This window comes from Heterodontus francisci, chromosome 14 (genome assembly GCF_036365525.1).
Source record: "Heterodontus francisci isolate sHetFra1 chromosome 14, sHetFra1.hap1, whole genome shotgun sequence".
Taxonomy (NCBI): Eukaryota; Metazoa; Chordata; class Chondrichthyes; order Heterodontiformes; family Heterodontidae; genus Heterodontus; species Heterodontus francisci.
The window spans coordinates 11,086,385-11,102,956 of NC_090384.1; the positions used below are offsets into that span (position 1 = coordinate 11,086,385).

A 16,572-nucleotide genomic window follows, 5' to 3' on the forward strand; every position below is an offset into this window, starting at 1 on the left:
CAGGCCCTTCAGCCCACCCGTCCATGCCGACCATAATGCCTATCTATACTAATCCCACCTGCCTGCATTAATTCCATATCCCTCTATGCCTTGCTCATTCAAGTACCTGTCCAGATGCCTCTTAAATGTCGCTACTGTTCCTGCCTCCACCACCTCCTCAGGCAGCTCATTCCAGATACCCACTATTCTTTGTGTGTATAATTTACCCCTTTGATCCCCTTTAAACCTCCTCCCTCTAACCTTAAATCTATGCCCTCTAGTTTTAGTCACTCCTACCATGGGAAACAGACTCTTGCTATCTACCCTATCTATGCCTCTCATAATTTTATATACCTCTATCATGTCCCCTCTCAGCCTCCTTCACTCCAGGGAAAACAGACCCAGCCTATCCAATCTCTCTTTATAACTCAAGCCCTCCAAACCAGGCAACATCCTCGTGAATCTTTTCTGCACCCTCTCTAGCTTAATCACATCTTTCCTGTAGTCCGGCGACCAGAACTGCACACAGTACTCCAAATGCGGCCGAACCAACGTTATGTACAACTGTAACATGACGTCCCAACTCTTGTACTCAATGCCTCGGCCTTCTTCACCACCTTGTCTACCTGTGTTGCCACTTTCAGGGAACTATGTACTTGCACCCCCCCAGGTCTCTCTGCTCAACAACACTCCCCAGGGCCCTACCATTCACTGCATATGTCCTGCCCTGGTTTAACTTCCCAAAAGAACAAAAAGAACAAAGAACAGTACAGCACAGGAACAGGCCATTCATCCCTCCAAGCCTGCGCCGATCCTGATGCCTATCTAAACTAAAACCTTCTGCACTTCCGGGGACCGTATCCCTCTATTCCCATCCTATTCATGTATTTGTCAAGATGCCTCTTAAACGTCGCTATCGTACCTGCTTCCACCACCTCCCCTGGCAGCAAGTTCCAGGCACTCACCACCCTCTGTGTAAAGAACTTGCCTCGCACATCCCCTCTAAACTTTGCCCCTCACACCTTAAACCTATGTCCCCTAGTAACTGACTCTTCCACCCTGGGAAAAAGCTTCTGACTATCCACTCTGTCCATGCCTCTCATAACTTTGTAAACCTCTATCATGTCGCCCCTCCACCTCCGTCGTTCCAGTGAAAACAATCCGAGTTTATCCAACCTCTCCTTATAGCTAATGCCCTCCAGACCAGGCAACATCCTGGTAAACCTCTTCTGTACCCCCCAAAAAAATGCATCACTTCACACTTGTCTGCGTTAAATTCCATTTGCCACTCCCTTGCCCACTTTTCCAGTTGATCTATATCCTGTTGTAACCTTAGACAACCTTCTTCACTGTCCACTATACCACCAATTTTGGTGTCATCTGCAAACTTACTAATCATGCCTCTTACATTCACATCCAAGTCATTAATATATATGACAAACAACAGAGGGCCCAGCACCGATCCCTGCGGCACACCACTGGTCACCGGCCTCCAATCTGAAAAACAACCCTCCACTACCATCCTCTGCCTCCTATCACCAAGCCAATTTTGTACCCAATTTGCTATCTCACCCTGGATCCCATGTGTTTGAACCTTCTGGACCAGCCTACCATGTGGGACCTTGTCAAAGGCCTTGGTAAAGTCCATGTAGACAACGTCCATCGCCCTGCCCTCGTCAATCCTCTTGGTTACCTCCTCGGAAAACTCAATTAAATTCGTGAGACATGATTTCCCATGAACAAAGCCATGCTGACTATCCCTAATCAGACCATGCCTTTCCAAATGCATATAAATCCTGTCTCTCAGAATCCCTTCCAATAACTTTCCCACCACTGATGTAAGGCTCACCGGCCTGTAGTTCCCTGGCTTATCCCTGCTGCCCTGCTTAAATAAAGGCACAACATTAGCTATCCTCCAGTCTTCCGGTACCTCACCCGTGGCTAACGATGATACAAAAATCTCTGCCAGGGTCCCAGTAATCTCCTCCCTTGCTTCCCATAGCATCCTAGGATACACCTGGTCAGGCCCTGGGGATTTATCCACCTTAATTCGCTTCAAAACCTCCAACACCTCCTACTTTGTAATATTGATATGCTCCAGGATATCGGTGTTACCTCCCTTGAACTCACTAGCTTCCATGAACTTCTCCACGGTAAATATGGACAAGAAATATTCATTTAAGACCTTGCCCGTTTCCCGTGGCTCCACACATAGATTGCCACACTGATCCTTAAGGGGACCTACTCTCTTCCTAGCTACCCTTTTACTCTTAATATACTTATAGAATCTTTTAGGATTCTCCTTTATCTTATCTGCCAGGGAAATCTCATGGCCCCTTTTTGCCCTCCTAATTTCCTTCTTAAGTGTACTCCTACATCCCCTATACTCCTCGAGGGACTAGCTCAATCCCAGCTGCCTATACCTGGCATATGCCTCCTTCTTTGTCCTGACCAGACCCTCAATATCCCTCGTCAACCAAAGTTCCCTAAACTTGCCAGCCTTGCCCTTCCATCTAACAGGAACATGCCGGCCCTGAACTCTTCCTATCTCACTTTTAAAAGCCTCCCACTTGCCAGACGTCCCTTTACCTGTAAACAGCCTCTCCCATTCAAGTTTTGAGAGTTCCTGTCTGATGCCATCGAAATTAGCCTTCCCCCAATTTAGGACTTCAACCTGAGGACCAGTCCTATCCTTTTCCATAACTATCTTGAAGCTAATAGAGTTATGGTCACTGGTCCCAAAGTGCTCCCCCACTGACACATCAACCACCTGCCCATCCTCTTTTCCTAAAAGGAGGTCGAGTGTAGCCCCTTCTCCAGTAGGGCCATCCACATACTGTTTCAGAAAACTATCCTGGACACACTTAACAAATTCTTCCCCATCTGATCCCTTATCATTAAGGCAGTCCCAGTCAATATTAGGGAAGTTAAAATCACCTATTGTTACAACCCTATAATTCATACACCTATCTGTGATTTCCCTACTTATATGCTCCTCCACTTCCCTCTGACTATTGGGGGGCCTATAGTATAATCCCATCAAAGTGATCACCCCTTTCTTCTTTCTAAGTTCTACCCATATGGCCTCGCTGGACGTTCCCCCCGGGATATCCTCTCTAAGTACTGCCGTGATGTCCTCCCTAATCAATAGTGCAAATCCCCCTCCTGTCTTACCTCCACCTCTGTCACGCCGGAAGCATCGGTACCTCGGAACATTGAATTGCCAGTCCTGTCCATCCTTCAACCACGTTTCCGTAATAGCTATAATATCACAATCCCATGTACCGATCAATGCTCTGAGTTCATCTGCCTTACCTGTAAGGCTTCTTGCATTAACGTAAATGCAGTTTAGCCTACCAGACCTTCCACGCTCCCTGTCCTGCCCCTGCACGGCCTGCCTACTGGACTTGCTTGCTTTAACCTCTACATTTGCCTCAACTATCTCATCTGAGAGACTACTACTTTGGGTCCCACCCCCCTGCAAGACGAGTTTAAACCCTCCCGAGTAGTACTCGCAAACCTCCCCGCAAGGATATTGGTCCCCTTCCAGTTCAGATGCAACCCGTCCTTCTTATACAGATCACCTCTGCACCAGAAGAGATCCCAATGATCCAAGTAGCTGAAGCCCTCCCGCCTACATCAGCTCTTCAGCCACACCTTCATTTTCCTAATCCTCCTATTCCTACCCTCACTAGCACGTGGCACAGGGAGTAATCTTGAGATTACAACCCTCGAGGTCCTGCTTTTTAACCTTCTGCCTAACTCCCTATATTCACTTTTCAGGACCTCATCTCTCTTCCTGCCTATGTCGTTAGTACCAATATGGACCACAACCTCTGGCTGCTCGCCCTCCCCTTTCAGAATGTCCTGCAGCCCCTCCGAAACATCCTTGACCCTAGCACCAGGGAGGCAACATACCATCCTGGAGTCTCATTTGTGGCCACAGAAACGCCTATCTGCACCCCTTACGATAGAATCCCCTATCACTATAGCTCTTCCAACCCTTTTCCTCCCCTGCTGTGCAGCAGAGCCCTCCGTGGTGCCATGAACTTGGCTGTTGCTGCTTTCCCTGGGAGGTCATCCCCCCCCAACAGTATCCAAAGCGGTATATCTGTTTGAGAGGGGGATGGCCACAGGGGACTCCTTCACTACCTGCCTGCGCCTACTACTCTGCCTGGTGGTCACCCATCCCTTTTCTGCCTGTGCAGCCGTTACCTGCAGTGTCACCACCTCACTAAACGTGCTATCCACAACGTCCTCAGCATAACGGATGCTCCACAGTGAATCCACCCGCAGTTCCAGCTCCGTAATGTGGGTAGCCAGTAGCTGCAGATAGATACACGTCCTGCACACATGGTCGTCAGGGACACTGGAAGCGTCCCTGATTTCCTACTTAGAGCAGGAGGAGCATATCACGGGGCTGAGCTCTCCTGTCATGACTTACCCTTAGATTAATTAGTTACTCCCTTAATTTAAAAATACTAATTATACTAGGGGCCTTGTTCTACCCACTTCAATCCAAAGTCCTTAAAAAAAACACTTTCGTAGTACTCACCTTATCACCAGAGAATTTTTTTCCAACAACAAAAAACAACTTTCTCATTTTTTTTAAGGTACTTAGGCATGCGCGGATCTGATGGATATGGTGAAGATGACACTCAGACAAATGCATCACGAGTGTGACTGGCATGCCTTTGAGCAATGTGGTGATGGTGCATTTTAGGAAATCTGAGAATAGGTGGAGTTGAATGAGATGAATCAGATAACGTTTATTGGAGTGATTGGCAGTGGTTGAGTGAGGAAACAAGAGGTCAAGATGTGAGGGAAGTGAGGATATGCATGTAAACAGTCTGGTGTTGATGCAAGTGAAATGGATGAGGAATGGTATAAATAGAATAAGCTTGACAAGTCAGTGCGAATGGGTGCATTGCAGGATATGAGGCAAATGGTATGTTGGCCTTCATAGCGAGAAAATTCAAGTACAGGAGCAAGGATGTCTTGCTGAAATTATACAAGGCCTTGTTGAGACCACATCTGGAGTATTGTGTGCAGTTTTAGTCTCCTTATCTGAGGAAGGATGTTCTTGCTATGGAGGGAATGCAGCGAAGGTTTACCAGACTGATTCCTGGGATGGCAGGACTGACATATGAAGAGAGATTGCGTCGATTAGGTTTGCATTGTTTCGAAGAATGAGAGGGGATCTCATCGAAACCAACAAAATTCTAACAGGACGGGTGGCACAGTGGTGCAGTGGTTAGCACCGCAGCCTCACAGCTCCAGCCACCCGGGTTCGATTCTGGGTACTGCCTGTGTGGAGTTTGCAAGTTCTCCCTGTGACTGCGTGGGTTTCCGCCGGGTGCTCCGGTTTCCTCCCACAGCCAAAGACTTGCAGGTTGATAGGTAAATTGGCCATTATAAATTATCCCTAGTGTAGGTAGGTGGTAGGGGAATTGAGGGAAGGTAGGGAATATGGGATTAATGGAGGATTAGTATAAATGGGTGGTTTATGATCGCCACAGACTCGGTGGGCCGAAGGGCCTGTTTCAGTGCTGTATCTCTCGATCTCTCTATTCTAACAGCTGCAACTCACCAACCAATCACCTTGCAGCTTGCCTCTGATGTTACTGTTTGCCTTTTTAAAGAAGCACTCTGTAAAGACCGCTGGTCTCACTCAGTCTCCTTCTTTCCCGGTGTGTGTGAGTTATTGAAGCCTTTACGAGTTATTGATGCCTTTGTGAGTTTTTGAAGCCTGTGCGAGTCATTGATGCGTGTGCGTGTTATTGATCCCTTTGCGTGTTATTGATCCCTTTGCGAGTCATTGATGCATTTGTGAGTTATTGCTGTGTGCGTGGGTTTGTTGCAGGCACATTGTTGACTTGTGTATGAGACATTGATGTACAAAGGATTTATTGTGTATTGTGCTTATGTGATTATGCATGCATTTTTGACATGTACGTGAGATAGATGCATATATTATTGTTGGGCAGGCTAGATTGATGGCGGGCGTTAATGATGTGTGTGTTTGTGTGATTCCCTAGGAGTCGATGAAGATCGCGATACAGCACAGAGATCGACCTCTACAAGCCCTGTGCCTGCTATGTTTTGCTGACATTCATCGACATCGCACTGATGTCGTGGTAAGGATATTGATCTTGTTTCCAATTGTGAAGTTGCTTTGTAGGACTTTGTGGGCCTGAATCTAAGAATAAGAGGTCTCCTGTTTAAGACGGAGATGAGGAAAAATGTTGTTTCTCTAAGTGTAATTAGCGTGGAATCCTCTACCCAAGAGAGCAGTGGTGGCTGGGTCACTGAATTTATTCAAGGCTGAGTTGGAGAGAGTTTTGATAAACAAGGAAGTCAAGGGTTATGGGGGTCAGGCAGGAAAGTGGAGTTGAGACCACAACCAGATCAGCCATGATCTTATCGAATGGTGGAGTGGGCTCGAAGGGCCAAATGGCCTACTCCTGCTCCCAAGTCCCATGTTCCTATGAGCTGTGAAATCTTTGAAGAACCAGAAATTCTCACTTGTATAACTGGTGTAATTCCAACATTCAGCTTCCAGTTGGAGGACATCTCTGCTGCTTCGTTAACCTTTCTGGAAATCAGATTTTGTTTTGACTTTGTTTTGGGGATGACCAGGCCAGCATTTTTGCACATCCCTAATAAATCCCTTGAGAAGGTGGTGGTGAGCTGCCTTCTTGAACCGCTGCAGTCCATATGGGGTAGGTACACCCACAGTGCTGTTAGGAAGGGAGTTCCAGGATTTAGACCCAGCAACAGTGAAGGAACGGCGATATAATTCCAAGTCAGGATGGTGTGTGACTTGGAGGGGAACTTGATGGTGTTCCCATGCATCTGCTGCCCTTATCCTTTTCAGTGGTGAATGCTGCAGTGGCATGGCGAGGGGTGGGGGGGGGGGCGTTGGTGGAAGAGGTGGGAGGTGGGAGGAGAGGGGGAGTTCTACTGAACCTTGGCGTGTTACTGCAGTGCAACCTGCAGATCGTACACACTGTAGCCAAGGTGCACTGGAGGGGGATATTGAGTCCATTGATACCTTGGTATATTTTCTACATTAAATTGCTATCTAAATACAAGATGATGATACATTATACTAAATATAAGGGTAAAGTCTACCACGTTCCAGTTCTGATCCAGTTCTGATATTGTGAGCCTCGTCAACAAGAAAAAGGAAGCATTCGTAAGGGCTGAAAGGCTAGGAACAGATGAATCCCTTGAGGAATATAAAGACAGTAGAAAGGAACTTAAGCAAGGAGTCAGGGGAGCTAAAAGGGGTTATGAGAAGTCATTGGCAAACAGGATTAAGGAAAATCCCAAGGCTTTTTATCCATATATAAAGAGCAAGAGGGTAACCAGGGAAAGGGTTGGCCCACTCAAGGACAGAGAAGGGAATCTATGTGTGGAGCCAGAGGAAATGGGCGAGGTACTAAATGAGTACTTTGCATCAGTATTTACCAAACAGAAGGACTTGGTGGATGATGACTCTAGGGAAGGGAGTGCAGATAGTCTCAGTCATCTCATTATCAAAAAGGAGGAGGTGTTGGGTGTCTTGCAAAGCATTAAGGTAGATAAGTCCCCAAGGCCTGATGGGATCTACCCCAGAATACTGAGGGAGGCAAGGGAGGAAATTGCTGGGGCCTTGACAGAAATCTTTGCATCCTCATTGGCTACAGGTGAGGTCCCAGAGGACTGGAGAATAGTCAATGTTGTTCCTTTGTTTAAGAAGGGCAGCAAGGATAATCCAGGAAATTATAGGCCGGTGAGCTTTACGTCAGTGGAAGGGAAATTATTAGAGAGGATTCTTCGGGACAGGATTTACTCCCATTTGGAAACAAATGGACTTATTAGCGAGAGGCAGCATGGATTTGTGAAGGGGAGGTCGTGTCTCACTAATTTGATAGAGTTTTTTGAGGAAGTGACGAAGATGATTGATGAAGGAAGGGCAGTGGATGTTATCTATATGGACTTCAGTAAAGCCTTTGACAAGGTCCCTCAGGGCAGACTGGTACAAAAGGTGAAGTCACATGGGATCAGAGGTGAGCTGGCAAGATGGATACAGAACTGGCTCGGTCATGGAAGACAGAGGGTAGCAGTGGAAGAGTGCTTTTCTGAATGGAGGGATGTGAATAGTGGTGTTCCGCAGGGATCAGTGCTGGGAACTTTGCTATTTGTAGTATATATAAATGATTTGGAGGAAAATGTAGCTGGTCTGATTAGTAAGTTTGTGGATGACACAAAGGTTGGTGGAGTTGCGGATAGTGATGAGGATTGTCAGAGGATACAGCAGGATATAGATCGGTTGGAGACTTGGGCGGAGAAATGGCAGATCGAGTTTAATTCGGACAAATGTGAGGTAATGCATTTTGGAAGGTCTAATACAGGTGGGAAGTATACAGTAAATGGCAGAACCCTTTGGAGTATTGACAGGCAGAGAGATCTGGGCGGACAGGCCCACAGGTCACTGAAAGTGGCAACGCAGGTGGATAAGGTAGTCAAGAAGGCATACGGCATGCTTGCCTTCATCGGTCGGGGAATAGAGTATAAAAATAGGCAAGTCATGCTGCAGCTGTACAGAACTTTAGTTAGGCCACACTTAGAATATTGCGTGCAATTCTGGTCGCCACACTACCAGAAGGACGTGGAGGCTTTGGAGAGGGTACAGAAGAGGTTTACCAGGATGTTGCCTGGTCTGGAGGGCATTAGCTATGAGGAGAGGTTGGATAAACTCGGATTGTTTTCACTGGAACGACGGAGGTGGAGGGGCGACATGATAGAGGTTTACAAAGTTATGAGAGGCATGGACAGAGTGGATAGTCAGAAGCTTTTTCCCAGGGTGGAAGAGTCAGTTACTAGGGGACATAGGTTTAAGGTGTGAGGGGCAAAGTTTAGAGGGGATGTGCGAGGCAAGTTCTTTACACAGAGGGTGGTGAGTGCCTGGAACTTGATGCCAGGGGAGGTGGTGGAAGCAGGTACCATAGAGACGTTTAAGAGACATCTTGACAAATACATGAATAGGATGGGAATAGAGGGATACGGACCCCGGAAGTGCAGAAGGTTTTAGTTTAGGCAGGCATCAAGATCGGCGCAGGCTTGGAGGGCCGAATGGCCTCTTCCTGTGCTGTATTGTTTTTTGGTCTTTGTTCTTTAGTACAGAAACAGTACACAGACATAGTTCTGGCACTACCTGCTCTACTGTACAGACACTGCTACTGTTCCTTAGTTTAAAAAAACCCTTCTCCTCCATGGACTGTTCTTTTGAAGACAGCACAGCACTCAGCCCTTAGAATCCTGCCAGCTTTTTTGCATGAGATTTGCAAGTAAAAATGCATCTTAACATTCACAGAGTTTACTCCCACTACACTAACTAATATTGGGAATCGGATATAGCTGGTCCCTGCAGCCTCTCACACTTCAACAGGAAACTTCTTTGACTTTGGTGTTCCAGATACTTTCTCCACAAGCAGGTAGTTATATCTTCCAGCCAAATACAATGAGATGTGTTGCCTCCTCTCTTCTCTGCTTGATTGTCACTTTAGTCACACTGTCTTGTACTTGCCAGAGGATGGCCCAGCTTTAAGCATGAGCAATATTCACAAACACTCATCTTCCCACCACTGTCTGACAAGAATGAACAGAATAAACACCGCATTGAGCAAAACTATCCAGGCTGTACTGAGCAGAAGGTGCAGTTCACTGGGCTCCACTGTGTCCACAGTATCACAAGGGAGAGGACAAAGGCAATACTAATGACAGCACCTTCCATTGCAAACATCCCAGAGTCAACAACACAACTTCAATCAAAGGATAGATTGCATTTAACACTCATAACTGTCCGACTGGTACCTGTAATTCACACCTGTCCTGTTGCTGCCTGTAACTCACACGTGTCCCGCTGCTGCCTGTAACTCACACCTGTCCCGCTACTGCCTGTAACTCACACCTGCTCCGCTGCTGCCTGTAACTCACACCTGTCCCACTTCTGCCCGTAACTCTCACCTGTCCCGCTGCTGCCTGTAACTCACACCTGTCCCGCTGCTGCCTGTAACTCACACCTATCCCACTGTTGTCTGTAACTCACACCTGCTCCGCTGCTGCCTGTAACTCACACCTGTCCCACTTCTGCCCGTAACTCACACCTGTCCCGCTGCTGCCTGTAACTCACACCTGTTCCGCTGATGCCTGTAACTCTCACCTGTCCCATTGCTGCCTGTAACTCACACCTGTTCCGCTGATGCCTGTAACTCTCACCTGTCCCATTGCTGCCTGTAACTCACACCTGTCCCACTTCTGCCTGTAACTCACACCTGTCCCGCTGCTGCCTGTAACTCACACCTGTTCCACTGATGCCTGTAACTCTCACCTGTCCCATTGCTGCCCGTAACTCACACCTGTTCCGCTGCTGCCTGTAACTCACACCTGTTCCGCTGCTGCCTGTAACTCACACCTGTTCCGCTGTTGCCTGTAACTCACACCTGTTCCGCTGCTGCCTGTAACTCACACCTGTTCCGCTGCTGCCTGTAACTCACACCTATCTCTCTGCTGCCTGTAACTCACACATATCCCTCTGCTGCCTGTAACTCACATCTGCCCCTCTGATGCCCTTAACCTAAACCTGCCCCTCACATGCCTGTAACTCAGACCTGCCCCTTTAATGCTTGTAACTCACACCTGCCCCTCACATACCTATAATTCACACTGCCCCTCTAATGCCTGTAACTCACACCTATCCCTCTAATGCCTGTAACTTACACCTGCCTCTCTGCTGCCTGTAACTCACACCTGTCCTGCTGCTGCCTGTAACCTACACCTGCCCCTCTTCTGCTGCTAACCCACACCTGCCTCTCTACTGCCTCTAACCCACACCTTCCCCTCTACTGCCTGTAACTCACACCAGCCTCTCTACTGCCTATAACTCACACCAGCCTTTTTCTCACACCTGCCCCTCTACTGCCTGTAACTCACACCAGTCTCTCTACTGCCAGTAACTCAAACCTGCCGCTCTGATGACATACCCAGCTCTCACCTGCCTCCATTTACAACTGTCCCTCTATTGCTTGTAAGTTGCACCTGACCCTCTAATGCCTGGAACCCATTCCTGTCCCTCTACTGCTGTTAAACTACATCTGCCCCTCTGTTGTAAGTAACACATACCCTGCCCCTCAACTGCCTGAAACACACAACGGTCCCTCTACTGCTTGCAACTCAGACATGCCCCTCTGCTGCCTGCAGCTCACACCTGTACCTCTGCTGCCTGTAAATCAACTGTTCCACCGCTGCCTGTTACTCAAACTGGTTCCTCTGCTTCCTGTAACTCACACGTGTCCCGCTGCTGCCTGTAATACACCTGCCCCGCCGCTGCCTGTAACACACCTGCCCCGCAGCTGCCTGTAACTTGCACCTGTCCTGCTGCTGCCTGTAACTGAACAGTCCCGCTGCTGCCTGTAACTCACACCTGTCCCGCTGCTGCTTGTTAATCACACCTATCCCGCTGCTGCCTGTAACTTGCACCTGACCTGCTGCTGCCTTTAACTGAACAGTCCCGCTGCTGCCTGTAACTCACACCTGTCCCACTGTTACATGTAACTGAACAGTCCCGCTGCTGCCTGTAACTCACACCTGTCCCGCTGCTGCCTGTAACTCACACCTGTCCCGCTGTTGCCTGTTAATCACACCTGTCCCACTGCTGCTTGTATCTCACACCTGCCCCTCTACTACCTGATACTCCCTCCTGTTCCTCTACTGCTTGTAACTCACACCTGACCCTCTGCTGCCTGTAACTCACACCTGTCCCGCTGCTACCTGTTACTCACACCTATCCCGCTGCTGCCTGTAACTCGCACCTGTCCCACTGCTGCATGTTACTCACACTTATCCCTCTGCTGTCTGTAACTCACACCTGCCCCTCCACTGCCTGTAACTCACACCAGCCTCTCCACTGCCTGTTACTCACACCTGGCGCTCTACTGCCTGTAACTCGTACCAGCCTCTCTACTGCCAGTAACTCAAACCGACCCCTCCAATGATCACACCCACCTCTCACCTGCCTCCATTTACAGCTATCCCTCTATTGTTTGTAAGTTGCACCTGACCCTCTAATGCCTGGAACACATTCCTGCCCCTTTACTGCTGGTAAACTACAACTGCCCCTCTGTTTTCTGTAACACTCACCTGCCCCTCTGCTGCCTGTAACTCACAACTGTCTCCCTACTGCCTGAAAGTCAGACATGCCCCTCTGCTGCCTGCATCTCACACCCATCCCTATATATCTCGTAACTCCCTCTTGCCACTCTACTGCCTGGAACACACACCTGCACCTCTACTGCTTTAACTCACTCCTATCTCTCTATTGTCTATAACGTACACCTGCCACTCTACTGCCTGTAGCTCACACTTTCGCATCAGCTACCTGTAACACACACCAGCCTCTCTACTGCCTGTAAGTTGTACCAGTGCCTCCACTGCCAGTAACTTGCACCTCCCCCTCTACTGACTTTAACTCACATCTTCTCCTCACCTGCCTTAACTTACGCCTGAAAACCATATCTACCCCTCAACTACCTGAAAAACACCACTGCCGCTTTACTGCCTGTAATCCACACCTGCCCCTCTAAAGCCTGTAACTGTCACCTGCCCCTATACTGCCTGTAATCCACACCTGCCCTTATTCTGCCTGCAACTAAGACCTGGCTTTGTAATGCCTGTAACTCATACCTGCCCTCCAATGCCTGTGACTCATACCTGTACCTCTGCTGCTTGTAACCTCCTCCTGCTTCTCTACAGCCTGTAACTCAGAACTGTCCCTCTACTGCATGTAGCTTACTCCTGCCCTCTATTGCCTGTAACTTTCACATGCCCCTCCCCTGCCCACATACCTGCCTGTCTACTGCTTGTAACTCACACCTGTCCCTCTGCTTCCTGTAGCTCACACCTTCCCCTCTACTACCTGTAACTTCCTCCTGTCCCTCTACTGCTTGTAACTCACACCTGCCCCTCTGTAACCTGTAACTTGCACCTGCCCCTCTGCTGCCTGTATCTCACACCTTCCCCTCTACTACCTGATACTCCCTCCTGTTCCTCTACTGCTTGTAACTCACACCTGCCCCTCTACTGCTTGTAACTCACACCTGTCCCACTTCTGCCCGTAACTCACACCTGTCCCGCTGCTGCCTGTAACTCACACCTGTTCCGCTGATGTCTGTAACTCTCACCTGTCCCATTGCTGCCCGTAACTCACACCTGTTCCGCTGCTGCCTGTAACTCACACCTGTTCCGCTGCTGCCTGTAACTCACACCTGTTCCGCTGTTGCCTGTAACTCACACCTGTTCCGCTGCTGCCTGTAACTCACACCTGTTCCGCTGCTGCCTGTAACTCACACCTATCTCTCTGCTGCCTGTAACTCACACATATCCCTCTGCTGCCTGTAACTCACATCTGCCCCTCTGATGCCCTTAACCTAAACCTGCCCCTCACATGCCTGTAACTCAGACCTGCCCCTTTAATGCTTGTAACTCACACCTGCCCCTCACATACCTATAATTCACACTGCCCCTCTAATGCCTGTAACTCACACCTATCCCTCTAATGCCTGTAACTTATACCTGCCTCTCTGCTGCCTGTAACTCACACCTGTCCTGCTGCTGCCTGTAACCTACACCTGCCCCTCTTCTGCTGCTAACCCACACCTGCCTCTCTACTGCCTCTAACCCACACCTTCCCCTCTACTGCCTGTAACTCACACCAGCCTCTCTACTGCCTATAACTCACACCAGCCTTTTTCTCACACCTGCCCCTCTACTGCCTGTAACTCACACCAGTCTCTCTACTGCCAGTAACTCAAACCTGCCGCTCTGATGACATACCCAGCTCTCACCTGCCTCCATTTACAACTGTCCCTCTATTGCTTGTAAGTTGCACCTGACCCTCTAATGCCTGGAACCCATTCCTGTCCCTCTACTGCTGTTAAACTACATCTGCCCCTCTGTTGTAAGTAACACATACCCTGCCCCTCAACTGCCTGAAACACACAATGGTCCCTCTACTGCTTGCAACTCAGACATGCCCCTCTGCTGCCTGCAGCTCACACCTGTACCTCTGCTGCCTGTAAATCAACTGTTCCACCGCTGCCTGTTACTCAAACTGGTTCCTCTGCTTCCTGTAACTCACACGTGTCCCGCTGCTGCCTGTAATACACCTGCCCCGCCGCTGCCTGTAACACACCTGCCCCGCAGCTGCCTGTAACTTGCACCTGTCCTGCTGCTGCCTGTAACTGAACAGTCCCGCTGCTGCCTGTAACTCACACCTGTCCCGCTGCTGCTTGTTAATCACACCTATCCCGCTGCTGCCTGTAACTTGCACCTGACCTGCTGCTGCCTTTAACTGAACAGTCCCGCTGCTGCCTGTAACTCACACCTGTCCCACTGTTACATGTAACTGAACAGTCCCGCTGCTGCCTGTAACTCACACCTGTCCCGCTGCTGCCTGTAACTCACACCTGTCCCGCTGTTGCCTGTTAATCACACCTGTCCCACTGCTGCTTGTATCTCACACCTGCCCCTCTACTACCTGATACTCCCTCCTGTTCCTCTACTGCTTGTAACTCACACCTGACCCTCTGCTGCCTGTAACTCACACCTGTCCCGCTGCTACCTGTTACTCACACCTATCCCGCTGCTGCCTGTAACTCGCACCTGTCCCACTGCTGCATGTTACTCACACTTATCCCTCTGCTGTCTGTAACTCACACCTGCCCCTCCACTGCCTGTAACTCACACCAGCCTCTCCACTGCCTGTTACTCACACCTGGCGCTCTACTGCCTGTAACTCGTACCAGCCTCTCTACTGCCAGTAACTCAAACCGACCCCTCCAATGATCACACCCACCTCTCACCTGCCTCCATTTACAGCTATCCCTCTATTGTTTGTAAGTTGCACCTGACCCTCTAATGCCTGGAACACATTCCTGCCCCTTTACTGCTGGTAAACTACAACTGCCCCTCTGTTTTCTGTAACACTCACCTGCCCCTCTGCTGCCTGTAACTCACAACTGTCTCCCTACTGCCTGAAAGTCAGACATGCCCCTCTGCTGCCTGCATCTCACACCCATCCCTATATATCTCGTAACTCCCTCTTGCCACTCTACTGCCTGGAACACACACCTGCACCTCTACTGCTTTAACTCACTCCTATCTCTCTATTGTCTATAACGTACACCTGCCACTCTACTGCCTGTAGCTCACACTTTCGCATCAGCTACCTGTAACACACACCAGCCTCTCTACTGCCTGTAAGTTGTACCAGTGCCTCCACTGCCAGTAACTTACACCTCCCCCTCTACTGACTTTAACTCACATCTTCTCCTCACCTGCCTTAACTTACGCCTGAAAACCATATCTACCCCTCAACTACCTGAAAAACACCACTGCCGCTTTACTGCCTGTAATCCACACCTGCCCCTCTAAAGCCTGTAACTGTCACCTGCCCCTATACTGCCTGTAATCCACACCTGCCCTTATTCTGCCTGCAACTAAGACCTGGCTTTGTAATGCCTGTAACTCATACCTGCCCTCCAATGCCTGTGACTCATACCTGTACCTCTGCTGCTTGTAACCTCCTCCTGCTTCTCTACAGCCTGTAACTCAGAACTGTCCCTCTACTGCATGTAGCTTACTCCTGCCCTCTATTGCCTGTAACTTTCACATGCCCCTCCCCTGCCCACATACCTGCCTGTCTACTGCTTGTAACTCACACCTGTCCCTCTGCTTCCTGTAGCTCACACCTTCCCCTCTACTACCTGTAACTTCCTCCTGTCCCTCTACTGCTTGTAACTCACACCTGCCCCTCTGTAACCTGTAACTTGCACCTGCCCCTCTGCTGCCTGTATCTCACACCTTCCCCTCTACTACCTGATACTCCCTCCTGTTCCTCTACTGCTTGTAACTCACACCTGCCCCTCTACTGCTTGTAACTCACACCTGCCCCTCTGCTGCCTGTATCTCACACCTTCCCCTCTACTACCTATAACTCCCTCCTGTCCCTCTACTGCTTGTAACTCACACCTGCCCCTCTGTAACCTGTAACTTGCACCTGCCCCTCTGCTGCTTGTATCTCACACCTGCCCCTCTACTACCTGATACTCCCTCCTGTTCCTCTACTGCTTGTAACTCACACCTGCCCCTCTACTGCTTGTAACTCACTCCTGCCCCTCTATTACCTTTTACTTGCACCTGCCCCTCTACTGCCTGTAATCCATAGCTGCCCATCTGCTGTTTGTAACTCACACATGCCCTTCTATGGACTGTAACTTACACCTGCCTCCCTATTGCCTGTAATTCACACCAGCCACTGCCGATAACTCTCAGCTGCCATTCTTTTTTTTTCTTTTTATTCATTCATGGAATGTGGGCTTCGCTGGCCAGGCCAGCATTTATTGCCCATCCCTAATTGCCCTTGAGAAGGTGGTGGTGAGCTGCCTTCTTGAACCGCTGCAGTCCATTTGGGGTAGGTATACCCACAGTGCTGTTAGGAAGGGAGTTCCAGGATTTTGACCCAGCGACAGTGAAGGAACGACGATATAG

General features: G+C 49.3%; 1 protein-coding gene across 1 annotated transcript in view; it reads left to right on the forward strand.

The window, feature by feature from the left end:
- rapsn (receptor-associated protein of the synapse, 43kD) overlaps positions 1-16,572 on the forward strand; it is an 822,376-nt gene that overhangs the window by 207,828 nt on the left and 597,976 nt on the right. The window contains exon 3 of the mRNA XM_068046786.1: positions 6,018-6,116. Coding sequence (XP_067902887.1) covers positions 6,018-6,116 — 99 coding nt within the window. The remainder of the gene's footprint in view (positions 1-6,017; positions 6,117-16,572) is intronic.